Source organism: Scomber japonicus, chromosome 23 (genome assembly GCF_027409825.1).
Source record: "Scomber japonicus isolate fScoJap1 chromosome 23, fScoJap1.pri, whole genome shotgun sequence".
NCBI lineage: Eukaryota > Metazoa > Chordata > Actinopteri > Scombriformes > Scombridae > Scomber > Scomber japonicus.
Window position 1 is genome coordinate 8,350,988 of NC_070600.1, and position 17,867 is coordinate 8,368,854.

General features: G+C 39.9%; 1 protein-coding gene across 1 annotated transcript in view; it reads right to left on the reverse strand.

Annotated features, from left to right (window-relative positions):
* LOC128353292 (synapsin-3-like) overlaps positions 1–8,005 on the reverse strand; it is a 95,905-nt gene extending 87,900 nt beyond the window's left edge. Inside the window, exon 1 of the mRNA XM_053313983.1 lies at positions 7,563–8,005. Within this exon, the coding sequence (XP_053169958.1) occupies positions 7,563–8,005 (443 nt within the window). The remainder of the gene's footprint in view (positions 1–7,562) is intronic.
* Positions 8,006–17,867: the final 9,862 nt, after the last annotated feature.

Sequence of the window (17,867 nt, forward strand, 5' to 3'; positions counted from 1 at the left end):
CGTCACTCCGAGTGATCGATTTAATTTACAGGCTGCTCGGCTCTCTGGTTCGAACAACCGCTTTACATGTGTTCAAAGGTAAACATTGAGACCTGCAGAGAGCTCTGGGCTTTCCTTCACCCAGTCATGCACACACCCACTATATAAACACCATAGAGCTGAATACTTTTTTTTTTACCATGAGAATGTGTTCCTTCTTTTGTGTACCACTAATAGGAAGCGTATGAGTCACATATGCGGACAAAACAAATAGCCCTGCCAAGTTTTTTTTATTTTTTATAACAGTTAACCCTGCTTCTATTTGTATCCACCCCACTAAACTTAATGTTGTGCTGATGCTGCTGTGTTTTTAAAGGAGGTTTTCTATTGTGGTCACATATTTTTACATGAAGATTAAATTCCCCACGTGTTGATATTGCTAATGTTGTCTTCTAAGAGGCACAAGCTTCCCAATAATGAGAAAACAGTTCAAGTTTACACAGCTCCCAGTACCTCCCACTCCCACTAATACGGCTGAGGCTGTCCTTGCTATTTAATCCCAGGAACATTGCACACTTGTATATAGTATAAGGAATGTATGTGTATTGTAGATTTAGATAATGACGATTGTTTATTCTATATAGTATTTTATTTTACACATATGCATTTGGTCAGAGACAATTGGCATTAACTGTGAATCCAAACTTATTTTTTGATTGAATCAATTAATAATTTGACCAACTAAAGCAATTGCCGGTGTTTGTAGTGGGAAGCCAGTGAGGGATCATGTCCTTGTTGGTGCATAACTGACTCCCACTGGTTGGTTAGGGAAGTTAGTACGTATTCAGGGATCATTATGTTTAGGCTGCCTCTTCAATCCTATCTAGCTAGAGACAGCAGATAAAATTTAACTTTTTAGGCTAACTCTGGCTCACGTACAGTTCTTATTTTGTTGATTAAGGAGCATTATCCCTGTCAAATAACTAAAATAAATCATGCTTGAATCAAACTAGCTAGTATGATGTCACTAAAGGTAAAAGTGTTTATACTGAGGCCTTTACGCCCTCCTGAGGAGTTGAAAATTGATGACAAGAACTTCAATATAAATTAGGTAATTTGTAAGGATAGCTGGATGTGTGCTGTTCATTTTGTGTCAGTCAAATGTCACTTTGTCATTTTTTTTCTTTAGCTCATCATCTGCATCAGTCCTCTAAGTGATTTAAGCTGAAACTGTTGACAGTTAATTACAGCACCCCTGCTAGGCCACAAAATAGATGTCAATTCTGAAATCCGAGCAGCAACGTGAGTGTCATGTTTTATGGATCGTCCTGGTGATAAAGACATAATACATTTGCAATGCGATCAAAATAGATGACTGAAGATGGTGGGAGTAAGTTGGTCTTATTACGTTACATTGGGTACTTTTATGTTGGCCAGCTTTCCATTTTCTGAACTATCGCCCTGTTCGTGAGACTCAGCATGGATGTTCCAGAGTGTGGGCTTTGTGCTTTTTCTTTGGACATAACATGAAATTAAAACCCTCTACATATGGCCCAGGGCAAGCAGAGGCTCTCATAGTACTTGGCCAGAAGAAGTAAAAACTTTGCCAGAGAAGGGCTGAATTGAGCAATCAGATGCTCATATCATTCAGAACACAGAGCAAACAGACTGACAGCTACTTGGCAAAATGTCTTCGGCCTGAGAGAGAGGGAGAAGGAGTGAGGGAGAGACACAGGGACAGAAAAGGAGGGATTGTTGGTGGTGGCGGTGATGCTCTCAGGGACTTTGCCTCAGCGCTGTGTACTGCTATTGTGCATCAGTCATTGCTGGAGGCCAAGACTGTCAGGACAGAGCAGCGTTTCCCCAGAGACACTAGCCTCTCTGCTGGAATGCCCAGGAGGAAATTCAACCCCAAGGCAGGGAGCGATGGATGGATGGACACCCTCTTCTTACACTTTGATACGTTCAACGTGCCTTCGATTTCTGAGAAATTGCGCAATCTGATGAGTAGCCTGCATCATAGTAAAAGTTTGGTTAATGACATGAACACAAATATAGGTTTCTAAACACGCTTTAATGTGTGTTAACATCTGACAGGGTGATGAAGTATTGTTGGTCTAGATTTGTTTTCAAAGGTATCTTGCTTTGCTGTGCATCAACATTATTGGTGCTGTTTAATGAATCTTTGCAGCATAATGAGTCTAAGCAGATACACTTCTATATTTTTAAAGTGTACCCTTTTATAAACCAACTTGCAGATTGGTGACTTAAATGTATTAGTTGATTAACTGACTGACAGAAAAGAAATCTTTTTTTTTTAATTATTCTTAATATTGAAGAGAATATCTTTATATTTGGGACCAAAAGAAGCATTTGTAATTTGGACTCTGGGAAAATGTGATGGTATTTTTCACTATTTTCTGACACAGACTAAATGATTGAATTAAAAAAGAATAATTAGTTAATTAATCAATAACAATAGTATTTAAAGCCCTAAATCATAATACACCTTGAAAAGCACCTGAGACTCTGGTCAGTCACAGTGAAGTCAAGGATCAACCCTGATTCATCAATTCTGAAAAACAACTGATGACTCCTGGTGTCATCAGTTGTATTCAGCAATAGAATAAGACCTGGATGGAGACTGGATGACTTATCAAGACTATGACTTTAACAGCTGAGGATCCAGGGATGGAAAAGTTTTTCGTGCTTGAACAAGGGTCGATAAATCCTGCTTTGGTTTAAAAAACAAAACAAAAGTGCATCTATTGCCAACAGGCTTAACAAATTCAGATATTTTCTTCAGAGTTTCCCCCAAAATGATCATGGGTCCAGAGAAAAATATTGAGCCTACATTAGTGCCATGCAGGGAGTGAGGCTGTGTGGTTGGCTTGCTGGCCGGGAGAGTACTTGCTGGTGGATGGTTACAGTTTGTTGTCATTACTTATCGGCAAGGCAGTTTTTTTCTCCAGATAAAACAGTTGGCTGTTTTTTGCCCCAGTTAAAATGGTGACTGCAGATGGATAACATCATTGTTGATTTATGGAGGTGCATGAAAAACACGCGTTTGTTTAGAAAGCTCATGCACATGGCGACTTCAAAAATAAAAACAAGTTTTACATCTGGAATTACTATCTGGCCATTCAGTAGATTAGACATGTGGACAGCGTGGTTGAAATTTCTAGGTTAAAGGTATACGGTTTGTAAACACACAACATTCGAAGTTGGCCCCTCCTCCCCGCCTTTATCTGAATCAGATAAATAAAATGTTATTTTCAGATTGTTATGCTCTAAAACACAAATAAACGCCCACACCTCCCTGAGGGCATATGCCACATTGCTGGATTCTTTGTGTGAATGCAGAGTTTTGTCCTGTTTGCTGTGGACTCTCTGCTCTGTGTATGTGTGTGTAGCTCAGCCTCAGTCAAGCAGACACACAGACCTGCTGCTCTTTATCTATCCATAACACAGAGACAGAGCGGAGGAGAGCAGAAGAGAGAGATGGAGACAGTGATGTAACTTGGTCGTTACTCTTCCCAACCTCACACCCTGCGTGCTGTTAATGGCAACTACTGCCCAAAGGTTGATGCCCAGATATGTCCCAAACAATACAGGCAGAGGGCAGAGTCTCTGAGAGGGATTATTTTTGTATGAATCTATACATAGGTCTTTAAGTATACCTTTAATATTTGCCTTTTCCACAGCACAGCTAAGAGATTTCAACAGCAAAGCAAGCATACAGTATACCTATTTCCTAACGTTCTTGTATCAATAACAGTGAGTGGTCTCAGTTGCCTAAAAGCAGGTTTCACATTGTCCTAAAAGCAAACACTGTGACTGAAAAAGCCAACACCACGACACAGACACGTTGCCAAAGCAGCAGCCAAATATTTGGCCTTTTTTACGAGTTGCACTTGTATCAGGGGGTCGGACGAGCTTTAACTGTTCAGCTCCTGCTTTCTGCTCTACCTTTAGCTTACGAAATGACCTCTGAGAATTAATGACAATTCTGCAGTATTTTGGGCTTAGATTAACTCAGATTTGGAGTCACTTTTTTTTTAAATGAAGCACTGCCAAAGATCTTGAAGCAGACATTTAGAGTTTTGAGCTCAGTGCTACTGCTACCATCTTATCTTCAACATGAGCAGCATCACAGATGCTAACATTTGTCCCTGATGTCTTGCATATGAGCAACCCCAGAGAGGTTGGATATGGAGATAAAGCAGAACAAAGTAACAATCCACAACAGACACTGAGGCTTCTCTTGCATTGCTGTAAAGAGACATTAAAAGTATTCTCCTGTTTATTATAGTCAAACTGATAACTGGCAGAAAAGAGTTACCAAACATGTCAAGAACAAGCAATAACCACCAGGTTGGAGTACAGAAGACAATATAGCTCTAAAGCAACCCTAAAATCTGATAGTACTGAAGAGACAGACCAGGACCAAACCAACCAGGCCTTTCCCTGTTGACCGAATTTGGGTATCCTGCATTCATCAACTTACCAGAATAGCTCAAGCTTGGTGGAGTCAAGCTTAAGAACATCTTTAAATACTACAGTACAAAGGAAAAAGCTTGATCTGGATAGAGGTGGTAAAGATAAGTGGACATTTTCAATGCTATTTTTACTTTCCAACTGCATTTTTTCACAAAACAAAATTACAAATACACAATGTTCTGTGTTAAATGTTATGTTATGTTATGTAATGTTAAACAAACAACAAAGACAATACAAGGTTGGTCTTGGAGATAAAAATAAAACCAACGAGATGAGAAAGACAAACAACAAGGTTCCAGTTATCTCTGGTTAAGCTGTTATACTCACTATGATTATGGTTAGCAGTAGCCTTGTAGTAGTGCTGTTTTAATTCATTAGGTAGGTGGCAGAGTTTTAGTCATATTTCCAACCAGTGACCATGGTGACATCTGTAGTTAATATGGACACAGAGAACGAGGTCTTAGTTAATGGAGATGAGGTATCATGCCCAAATATTTCTATCCATATTGTGGATGTCCTCCATCTACAAACTGGCACAGCAGTGTAAGAGTGTTTTCTATTAGCCCTCAGAGGCTATCAGACATCACCATCTGCTGGCCAAAGTTATTCACTTCTGCACAGAGACATAAAAACATGAGAGGAACCGTCTTCTCAACGGGGCTTTACATGAACTACAGCACCATCTGGTGGTCAACAGAGGAAACTGTATCCTCATACATTAATTTATCTTTTTTTGGCTTCTTGTTTGGTGGCCATTTCCATTTGAGACAAATTACCAACACTACAAGTGTCATACATCATTCACTGCTACAGACCACTAATGGGCCCCTACTCGAGAAGGCCCATAATACATGGGCACTAAAAGCACTAGGCAGCTGCATCTCTCACTTCTCATGTATCTTTTTTATGCTGATTTTTATCTTGAATAAAAACAGAAAAAATACTGGCAGAATGATGTCACATATATCATATATCTTGTCTTTCAATCTTATGTTTGTATATCATCATCAAAAATTGGTAAGTGAAAGGCCAGACATCCGAGAGTTTATCTTCTTAAGTGACTCTGGCACAAACATCACTGTAGCTCATATTCAATTCTTTTTTTTTAAGAAACAAGTGAAAAAGTCAGTATAATGTCATTTAATCATGTTTAAAAAGTTCTCTATTTCATTTACAACAAAACCGGTGATATCAGATATATCCAAAGAATGTAATCAATCAGTATTTAGTCACAGTCTCAACAAAAAACAGGATTTATCACAAGGCTGTTGCAGTGGATTACATTATCTTACATGGTACAGGTGCTGCTGTCGCTTGCATCAACCCAGAGTCCTTCCTCTTTCTTTCAGGTTAACGTGCTAAAACAGGAACCAACCACTTTGATCCTGAATCCATTATTCTCTCTTTATATAAGTAACTGACTTTGTTTAGGTGAATAAAACTCCCCGCTGTTCTCTCAGTAGTGAGGATGGTCCCTCAAAGAGACTGAACGAGCTCTGACGCCTCATATGTGGATGATCCGCTGACAATTCATTACAGAAACAGAAGGATGTGAAGAGCAGCGGGATCCATTCGGGATTTCAGCCAACCAGCTCAAAGAAGCCGGTCGTCTTTTCAGAAAATTGAGAACAATCTTGGTGCTTTTGACACGGCTGTCAGCGGGGTGCTTTAATTTAGTGATCATTTTTAGACCTCAGCCTGATATCCCCGTAGAGCGTCAGATACAGATGATCCCTGCTAATACTGTAGATAAATTCAAAGGGCTGAAAACAGCTAATAGCAGCCTCACTGAAGTCGATTTACCAGCAAATGTCAGGCAACAGAATAACAATTCATGAAACGGAAGAGTGGTTTATTGATTAAGCAAGACAAACATGATAAACTGACTGCTGTGTGTCTTGACTGCAGTTCTGAAAATCAATTTGTCCACAGCAAGCAGCAAGAAGCAGCTGATGAGCCTCTATCATGCATGCATGTGATGTTAGTGAACGATGAACTGTTCCATTCTCATTAAAGATCGTTTATTTTTCTGTCATCTCAGAGCAAAGGATATTCTTCATGTCACCATGGTAATTTCCTGCACAGAGAGCCATGCTATAATCCTGCTAATGCTAAGGATGTATGGGTCTATCATAAACAATAAGATGTCTCACTGCTTCCAAAACTCAACCTTAAGAATGTTTTTCACATAGCAGGAGCTAACAAAATAGATATAAGCCAAATAAGAATAACGTTTTCTTCATATGCATAAGAGGTTTAATTAGCTTACTGAACAAATGACTAACTGCAAGGACACTAATAAAATGCTTCCAACGCATAACTTTAAAGGAATAGTTTGTGGGAAATACACATATTTGCTTTCTTGCCAAGAGTTAAAAGAGATAAAAACTCTTATAACTGCATGACAACTAAGAAGCTAAAGCCAGCAGACAATTAGCTTAGCTTAGGTTAGCTTGGCACAAAGACTGGAGGCAGGGGGAAACAGCTAGCCTGGCTCTGACCACATGTAAAGAAAATCTTTTAGTGGTGCTGGTCGGCAAATCCTGACTCATTCCATACTTAATACACAATCATGATTGTGGTATTAAACTTCTCGTCAAACTCTCTGCAGGAAATTGAGTGTACATATTTCCAAAATGTCAGACTACTTCTTAAATGACTTATGAAAACCACATATTGGCTAGATATCACATAGAATATATAAATATTAAGTATACAGTATGTCATTTTAAAATGGTTTAATAAGATGACATTAGGACCAGTTGCCTCCCTTTCTAATAGCTACATTCCACACAGGTTGATCTAAAGAAGGCCCAGAGATATTTGTAGAAAGTACAGTTTTGAAAGTAAAGGTCGACCTGTCGTTTTTCATTTTGTAGAAACTGCTTCATGTAGCAGAACTGTGGTGATGTTACCTCCAGTCTATGACGACAGTGAGCAAAGACGCTCATTGGTTTTCATTGTTCATTGTGGACATTTTCAAGGGAGCTAAATTTCAAATAAACACACACACACACACACACACACACACACACACACACACACACACACACAAACTCACACATGATTAAACCTCCACTCACCAGTCTGTGTGTTGATCATCGATGACCAGCAGGATCTTGGGCTTGCGTATGACAGGCTTGGGTGGCTGACTGCTTCCTGTCGAGGCTCCTTCAGCTGCTGCTGCCGCTGACTTGGCGTGTGCAGCGGCTGCAACATTCTGGGCCATCTGGGCGCTCTTCACCACACTGGAGAAAGAGCTGAGGAAGCTTCCTGCGCCCGAAGCCGAGCCTGAGCCTGAGCCTGAGCCTGAGCCTGAGCCCGAGCCCGAGCCCGAGCCCGAGCCCGATGTTGGGCCCTGGGTCTGGCTGGGGATGCTGGGTGGCTGTCGCCTCTCTGTGGCCGGGGAGGCGGGAGAAGACGTGGATGAACCTGGAGGGGTTGGCCTCTGTAGATCCATCATGTAGCCATTGGGTAGGTTGGCCACAAAGCTGCTGTCTGACAGGCGCCGGCGAAGGTAGTTCATGGTGACGAGCTGGTGGGTCAGTCAGGCCTAATGAGGTGAGGGGGAAGAACGCCTGAAATCCTACATAAGAGACAAAAGAAGGAAGAAAGAATCTGTTCAAGGCTTAGTTCTGCTAAAATCTTAACAGTGTTATGTCAATCAAACAACCAGTTTCAGTGAAAAAAGCACAATATTAAAAGGTGCAGCACTCTTTTTTTAATATATTAACTTTTTAAAAATGACTACAAGTAATGTGAAAAGTGTCCTTTGTAGTGATGAACCCACAGAGAATTATCACCAAACTGTGCAATTCCCCTCAACTCTGCAGAGCGTGTTACTGTCTTAAAGCTCTTTGTTTTGGTTATACAACTTTTATGGTTCAATCTTACTGTTCTCATCAAAGTTTTCCCAACCACAGCAGGGAACAGTTTTTTTTAGCTAAAAAGCCGAGATTACTCTGAATCACTCCCTGTCCAACAAAAAACAGCAGACAGACAAAGTTAGCTGAGCATTTAGCAGCTTAAAAGCCACCTACTTCCCCAAGGAGTTAGAGAAGACTAATAAATCAATTAAACAAGCTACTCTGTACGTCAGTACTGCTCAGGATCTGATTTTGTAGGACTTGTGTGCAGTATTTAGTTCAGATGGAGATTGTAAAACATGTGATGCTATTTCTGGTGATCACACGAATTAGCATACATCTGATGTGAGGTGAAACACTGTCAGCTCTGATGCGTCAGTGTGGCTTCAGAAGGTGCTAAATAAATGCTGAAATACTGGTATTTAGAAAGTGTGCACTAAATCAGGTTAATAACAGCTAGACCTGATTTGCATGAGAAGCAAGGTGGGACGGCAACCGCTGGCAAATAATTCAGTGACACAGCAGTGATGATGCAAAGTTGGAGCAGTGATTCACAGCTCATTTCTTTGTAAAGCTGATAGTGCCCCCCTTAGGAGAAGACACTGTTATATAACACATGGAAGCCAGCATGGCAGAGGAGAGACATTCAAACAGATTCGCTATCAAACTGCAATGAAGCAAGTGTACCAGCGATGGGGGAGAGGAGCCCCCTCAACCTGATTAAAACTAGGCTGCTCTCATAGTAAATGGGGCTTGGATGAGATGAAAGTGCATTTCTTATTGAGGTGTTGCGTCTCAGGCGGATGTGCCCGGTGTTTGCGGCTGTGTTTTTGTTGTTACAGGGGGAGGAGGGTCTAACAAGCTTGGAGCAGGAGGAAAAGGATGTAGGGCAAATGCTTCGTCTTGACATGTTATTGTTGTCAGATGATCCAAATCAGGTAGTCCTCATGGGGAGTGAAAGTAGTAGTCTGTAGTTGATAAGGCATCTGTTACAATGACCGGCAAAGGTTTGATATTGTCTAGTCAGAAAATCCCTGTACCAAAGTATTGGTATTGGTATTGGTCTGACTAAGTCTGTATACCTAGTCAGACCAATACCATTGGTTTGACTAGGTCTAGGTATTGGTCTGACTAGGTCTGTAGGTCTCACCTAGTCAGACGATCTCAATCAGGAAGTCCTCGTGCAGGGTGAAAGTTGTAGCTTCTGCCTGAGCATATGCAGGCACACTGAAACTGAACTTTGCCATACCTGTGGCTGGACCTGACCTCTGACATTTTATGACAGGTAAAGGTTTGTTATTATCTATCAAACTAGAAAAAGACCAAAAACCAACTGTGAGACAAAAATCCTGAAAGCAGCAGTAATATATTTTTTAGGCTAATTGAGATCAGCAGAGCAAGCTATAAACACACGACTGACATATCATCACCTTATAAAGTTATTGTCTATCTACACTACACATCCAGCAGCCACAAAGCAACATTAGTATTGATGTGGAGTGAATTAATTTCTACTCTCATTTTAAGCTCTATTTTGAACTCCACAGAGAAATATCTGGCTCTTTATTAATGGCTAGTTGGTCCAATATGTTGACCAGGAAGTCGCTAACTAAAACACCTGCAACTGGAAACAGGGTGGATAAAATGGGTGACACAAAAAAACAACAACAAGGGGTTGAAAGATGCTAAAATGCTCCATTGAGCTGGGGGGGTAAACTAGGAAAAAGGCTGAGCTGGGCACTGTAGAAACACTTAGGGAGTCTTAAAAGCAGCAGGATACTGAACTATATGTGGGATTGATTAATAAACTACAAAGCCCATGATTATTGTAATGAAGGAACATGTCACCCAGTCTTATGGTGCGGGGTGTGGCTGACTAACGTGTTTTAATAGTTTTTGGATATGAATGTGGCATCTATGGCACAGACAAATATCAGTCTTTGATGACGATACTTGGTAGAAGGACCAGTTCAGTGTTAGGTTTGACCTTCCTACATTGTAATGTTTATATAATATACTCTTTAATACCTGCATTTGGAGATTCATTGTTTTGGTAGAGGGAATTTCAGAAAAGCAGATGCATGTTGTCAAGTATTAACACCAAAACAGAAGATGTAATATCCCCTCCAGCGGCTGAGTGTTAGGGCATCCTGCTGCGAATTATGCATATGTGTCAACCCCCACAAAGCTTGCTAGAAAACAGACAGAATAAAGACAAACAACAAACAGCCGCAATTACACTCACTGGGCTGCTGATTGCCAGCTTAGACCTCTTTGTAATGACTTGATGTCCATTGGACAGATACGGAGCTGTCTGCTGAAATGCTGAAAATCACTATCTTTACACCACTGGCACATTCCCCACTTCCTCAACACCCTATAAGCTGCTTTCTCTTTGCGCTTAAGCACATCTGAAGCCATTAAATCCTTTGGGGGGTTTTGCGTCTTAGTTCTCCCTGCAGTATATCCACACTGGGAAGGATCCACAAGAACCCCAGGCTCTGATATTGCTGACCTGGTAGCAAACATTTAGTGATAAGAGTTTGTAAGAAAGAGCGAGAAGAAGAGACAGAGAGAGACAGAGAGAGAGACAGACAGACAGATACAGCAATAGGACAAAAAGAACGCCTGGGGTTATCCACGTATTCATGATCTTTCTATGATCCCTGTGTGGCATGCTGAAGGGAGAAGCAATAGAAAGGAAATGCTGTTATGCCAATTCTAATTTGATGCTCAACATTTCCAGACTGCGCTCCACCCAGACAGAAACCTATAACTGAAGGCTGATGAGTGGTACATTAAGCAATTTATAAAGGAGATATTAGAGACGTCTCTAAACGTCCTCAAACAGCAAACAGGACTTTTTGCTCAGCTGTAATCACTTGCTTTGTTATGTAATGATGGGGAAGAGCAGGATAATTCTACACCAGTGTGTTTGTGTGTGTTTGTGTGTGTGTGTTTCTCGTTCTATATTTATAAATCTTGTAACTGATGAAACTACGGCACAGAGCTTCTTCCTGTTTGACTCAAACTCTCATGTTTCGCACTTCATTTTTTTTTCATCCTGACTGTGAATCTGTTAAATCTATCACCTTCTGAATAACTTTACACATCAAGACATGACAGAATTGTTGGCTAATTAGTGAAGAACTAGCAGCATTCCATCACCTTTGACAGTGTAGCATTGTTCATTTACACCTACACTTTCCATTTTATCCAATAATAACAAATATGGGTTTGCAACTATTACAGCAAACACATTAGATGATTTACTAATGAGATGCATGATGTGAGACATACTTCTGGTTGTAATTTGAAAGAAGTGTTCCTAAATAATGTTATATAAGTATGAGCCTCTCATAAACGTGTGTATAAAAATGTCAGACCATGTGTGTTTCTTTTAGGAGGTGTGTCAATTTGGTAGTTAAAGATTAGAATGAGACAGGGATGGCCATGTTAGCCACTGCTCTTTCTATCCTTTATTGTACATGCTCAGATCTCGAAGGAGTGGTAGTAATATTGCAGACAAACTTAAAGGTCACCATTTTAAGAGTAGTGTTGAATCAATTAGTTTATTAAGTGGTCGACTGACAGAAAACTCATCAGCAACAAGTTTGTTTCAGTCATTTGTAGTCAAGCAAGAGGCGTGGTTCTAGGGAGGACAAAGGACCATTGATCCAGACTGAAATATTTCCATAACTTTTGAATGGATTGCTATGAAATGCAGCAGTGATATGCATGGCACCCAGAGAACGGTCTCCAATGATTTAGGTAATCCTCTAACCTTTCTTCTGGCAGCACCATGAGATGAACATTGGTGGTTTTGAGTGAAATTAATTGCCATGAAATTTGATACAGATGTTCATGTTCTCCTCAAGATAATTTCCAACAACTTTCGAGCACCAACTTTAGGTCTAATTTTTTATTGGTCTTTGGCCATGTGACTGTAAGGGCCAAATAACTAATATATTCAGTCAAAAGCTGCGAACACACGAAGCTAAGCTGGTGGTTTTGGTGAATGTTATATCTGCTAAACATCACCATGTTAAGTTTGCCACTGTGAGCATGTTAGTATTAACCCCAAAGCCAAAATAAAGCCTCACAGAGCAACTAGCATGAGCGCAGACTAACACGAAAATGGCAAAAATTAATTGGCTTCAGCCACTGACTTTATATCAATAAGGACAACATGTCTCGTGTTCCTCCCACCATGCAAAAACGAAGCCAAACTATCCCCTTTGCGGGAACTGCCAACTGCTTGTGTGACATCATATGGAGCCAGAGTCTGGGCAGTAGAGTTAGGAAGCTAGATGACAGCCGGCAGGACACACCCCCTCAGCGGTCCCGCCACCTAACGAAGGTTTGAGAGCAGCTGTCATGTCTGTCAACCATGACGTCCAACCCCCTTTTTTATATCATCAAATGAAAGATTCAAAACAAATTTGTCAGAACAATGAGCACTTGAACAAATATCAGCATGATAAGAACTACCGAAAGTGACAAATAGCATCTTTGAGTAAAATTTATTTGATGTGTGCTTTGACTTTATAGCTTGTCTCATGTCCCATTAACTACCATGGACTTACGATCTATACTGCAACCAGCCACCAGGGGGTGATTGAGATATTTTGGCTTCACTTTTGGTAGTGCTATCGTGTCTTTATATACAGTCTACGGTTTCAGCATATCAAATGCAAAAAATGTGGGTTTTCTATCCACATATCTTTTGAATACCTTTGGGTATTGGGAGTGTTGGTCAGACAAACAAGCAATTTACAAATCTCTAAAATATCAATATTTTTTGACACTATAGGCCAAGCATTTATTGATTAGTCAAGAGAATACAGTACTCCCTTCCCAGGCTTTTATAACAACTCTTCTCACAGCACTCCAAGACACACATACGCACAGTCATTGTCCAACACCGGTAAACAGTAACAAGCTTAAAATCAGTGTGTGTCTCCCTGGTGAGCGGCGTGTCACCACGAGCAGTCTAACATGGCTTTTATTATTCATGACAGTCTGAGCTGAGGGACCGGGGGCTGTAACCAGTGAGAGCGGAGGGTCGCTGGACTCAAGTCAAAGTGAGGAAAATTAAATTGAAGCGAGGTGGGAGAGCAGAGATGAGACGCTGGGATGGGAGGTGGCTTTTAAATTGCCCCAAGGTATTCTGGGACATTATAAATAAATGTGTGGGACTCGCTGCCAGATGGATGTTCAAGAGCTTATGACAATTGCTGTACTGAAGTTTTACTGCGGGAACAGACCTGTTGTCATGGTTACCATAGATTGTATTTTTAATCTTTTAAGGTGTTCAATCAGTCTATAGTAGAACAGCAAGCACACCGTAATTGCAATTTGAGATTTATTGGGAACAACGTTTCAGTTCACAAACCTTCATCAGATTATTTTCAGTCAGTTTGTTATCTGGCCGTCCAATATCTCTCGACAGCTACTGGCTGGCATTTGGTATGAATATTCATTGTCCTAGAATATGATTTCTATGGATTTTTGTTTACCCCTGGTCGTTTCCTCTAGCACCACCATTAATTATTTGGTTCATGTGCAGATATATATCTCATTTTCACAGAATGCAGAACAGAACAGCTAAATACAATAAGTCAACTGTCATTACATTTGCTGAGCTCTTTTATGCTGCTCAGATCCTGTTGAATTAGGTTTTTCCTAGACCTCTTTTGTAATCCCAGGCTCCAGGCTCTAAGAATGACAAAATCATGAGTATATTATTATTACTGGCAAGTGCTTCTGCCTTCCTTTTAGTGGTTAAGATTATTATTCTGTTAAAAGCAGATTGCTAGGGTTACTATCAGCTTCCTCCTGATTTTCCCTCTTGGCCTTTTTTAAAACTTCTGTACAACACTTCTTTAAAGCATTTCACATGATTTGACTCCACCTAACTTGTTCATTGTACTTTGCAAATGAAAGGATTTAGATTCTAACGATTAAAATGGTTTGTTTTACATCAAAAGGACATGTTTCTGCAGTCACTTAGTAACCTGCTCCTTATTTTACTCGTGGTCCTACATGCAGAGCAGAAGCTCAACTAAGTAACCCGCTGCTCTTACTCTTCAGAACACAGCGATGGTAATATTATGACTCATCATGTATGTCTAGCACTCTGCCACCTTCCCAAAGCTGCTGCTACTACAAATGAACCCAAAAGCTAAATATTCCATGAAAATAGCTTCTGAGGAGCTTTCTTCTAGGAAATCAGTCATCATACTGAAGTCTTGAATAAATGAAGAAGTGTCTAAAAATGTTGCTTTACATTTGTACTTGTTGTATTTAAAGCAAACTATTAAAAATAATTCAATAATGAGCATGTGGGAGTGTGTTGTATTATGTGACCTCCATAAATGTCACCTCATATTTGCATTTTAGAAGCCTTTACTACAAAATCTCCTTAGAAATAGTATATTTGTAATATTGAGTCGTTTTATACTTTCCATATTGATGTACAGGATGTGCAGAAGCGCTATAAACTTAAATTATCCTTCACCAACATTCCAAACTACAATGTCATGGAAATCACAGTGATATTAAGTGTTTCCTCAAATGTATGTTTATATTCTGTACATTTAACAATATTGGGCAATATATCAGTATTGGTATTTTTATGCTCTCTAATGTTGGTATCGGCATTGGTTCCTAAAATCCTAATGAAGTGGATATCAGAGCTGAATCAAAAACATATCTTGATATATGAATGGCCAGTTTTGAATGTTCAATTTAAAGCTATAATCCTTCACCTCTTGCATGTTGTTGCATATGCAGCCAGGCGCAGATGCAACAACAACACAGCAAAGATGGTGTTGAGTTGTTGTGTGAGGTTGTGTGTGAATGCCTGCTATTTATTTTAATCAGCCACCACAAAACTTGTAAACTTGTGAAGACACTATAAGGCTTAGGCTGTTAATTTCAGCATGTTAAAATGCAAGCTAGCTGTGAAATGCTTCTTTATTTTGCACACAAGAAGGCTTAACCAGATGAGTGCAGCGCAACCTACCTGATAATAATAGAGACACACAGTATGATTACAGTACTTCACCACACACATCAAACTACAATTAAAACAACCAACAGGGATTCAAGCCTAATCTGAAAATCTTGATGCTTTTGACTCGCTAGAAAAACCCAGAGGGAGTGAGAGAGTCATCCTTGAACTGTGAAACTCGACTGCGGTGACAGAACGCGCTCAGCAACACTGAGTGTCTGCAGCAGCAGTGATGAGCTGGTTGAGTCGAGGAGTCACAGAGCCCAGTCATCACATAGTGACCTCACTGCACTTCTCACTGCAGATGCCACATCAGTGTCCACACCAACACGCAGACAAATAGGCGCTGAGGTCGGATGTAGAATCCAACTTCACATCTGTCTCTCTGCCTTTACCTGGACTACTGTGGACATTAGACAGATTTTCTCCAGACTATATCAATAAGCTTTCAGGTTGAATGTGATGACTTTTTTCAGTTCACAAAGTCAGAGATTTTCACATTGCAGCTTTATTTCATTGTTTTAGTCAACCATCAGTTCATTATCAATTTATTATACTGAAGCTTAGAAGACTAGACAACAGGCAAGAGAGGAGAAAGCATGCCAAAAAAGATGTTTTATAATTTTCATGCCAAAATGCATGAATTTTAAGGATGATAAATAATAAAACATTGGCTTTCAGCACTGTAAATTAAAGCCTCACTTAAGACAACAGTAGCCAGCCATTCATTTTCTAAGTTATGAATAACAGGCTGTTGATGAATCATTTCCATATAGCCAGCATCAGCTGTGTATTGATCCAAGGCTTCATTCACAACAAACCAGCCCCCTCATTACTACAACTTGTCTCTACATCATCTCCCCTCCTCTAACAAACTAGACACCTTTTTCCCCATGAATTCTGGCGAACTGTAACAAGCTACTTCTCAGGACAAAAAGGTCAATGTTCTTTTACAATTCATTTCACCAGAGAAAAAAAGTCGGGGTCATTAGTGGCTGCAGCCAGCCTTTCATGCGGTGGAGCATCTGTTGGGAGACAAAGTAGATAGCTGGTTATGGAGGGAACACTTGTGTCAGCCTCCTGATTGCCTGATTAATATTTCATGGTATTTATTTGGCAGCATGGCGTCATTATCATCAATATTCAACGCTGAACTGTAACAATGTGCCCACTGTATGTAGAGGTAGAGAGACTTTTGATTCAAAAATAAAATAAAATAAATGTGTGTTTAAAATACATTGGCTAATCTGACTCAGTTAATCTGTTTCACCAGGACTGTGTGTGGGTGGTTTGATCAGATTTGATTGACAGTAACATGGCAAAAAATGCGAAATGAGCACACAATGGTTATTAATTACATTTTGATTATATGTTGCTCTGATTGGTACATGGAAATTAATGACATCACCTTTTTCCAACTGAGCCCGCCCACTTCAAACCAGTGAGACCAGTTCAGACAAAACAGCAAAAAACATTTTAACATTTGACATATGACTAACATTTTATAAACAAACCTGTTGTAACTTTGGAATTAAATTGTGAGTCAATGTATGATTCCATAGCTTGTATTAAGATGATGTTTAATATATTTAAAGGGCCTTTAACTTACTGTACCATAGAGAATTATAACTATGGAGCATTTTGGTATCTTTCAGCCCATAGTTTTGGTTTTACAACCTGAAACATAACTGTTTTGATTCACTCTCACCACTCTCGTCATCATTGCTTTTAACCACAGCAAGCAGCAGTTATCGCAGAATTTTCTCTGAAACCAAGTTTATGCTACCTGCTCAACACCAAATACAGACAAACAAAGTTAGCAAATAGCTAGCAAACATAGCGGAGCATTCAGCGGCTAAAGAGACAAATATTTCTCTCAGGAGTTAGCAAAGACAAAACCAGAAGCTAAAAGAAAAATGAATATTGGAGTTACATTTGACAAACTTGATAGTAACATGACTCAAAATGAATGCTAATGCTGCTCTGTATGTAGTAGGGCTGGGTATCATTTAAAAAATGACGATACTAGTACCAATCAAAGTACCCTTAAAGTGTTACCAATAACAACTGAGTACGTCATTCGATAAACATCATGTGAATAGAAGCATTAAATTGCGTAATAGTGCAGTTGTCCATGTGTAATCAAGTGTTTAATCATATTACTCATGTTAGCTGTTTTTCCATATATACATTTTCCACATGTTATGCACTTGCTTTATCCAGAGTAACAGGCGTATAGTGTAGTCACACATTACAGTGTTTAGGTGGCATCTTGGCTACTGAACTGCTAAATGTGCTAACTCAAAATGCACTGTGACTTCCCCACCACAGATGGGTTGAAGCTGCTGTGGCAATGGGCCAATCACATGTCACATTAAATCAAAGAATACTTTCATTGATTGGCTGTGAGCACGTCCATACAAATAGTCATATGTTCTAGCTCTGGGAGTAAAGAGGATTGATTGCAGGTGTCGTTTGATGGGAGACATTTCGATACTACTCGTATC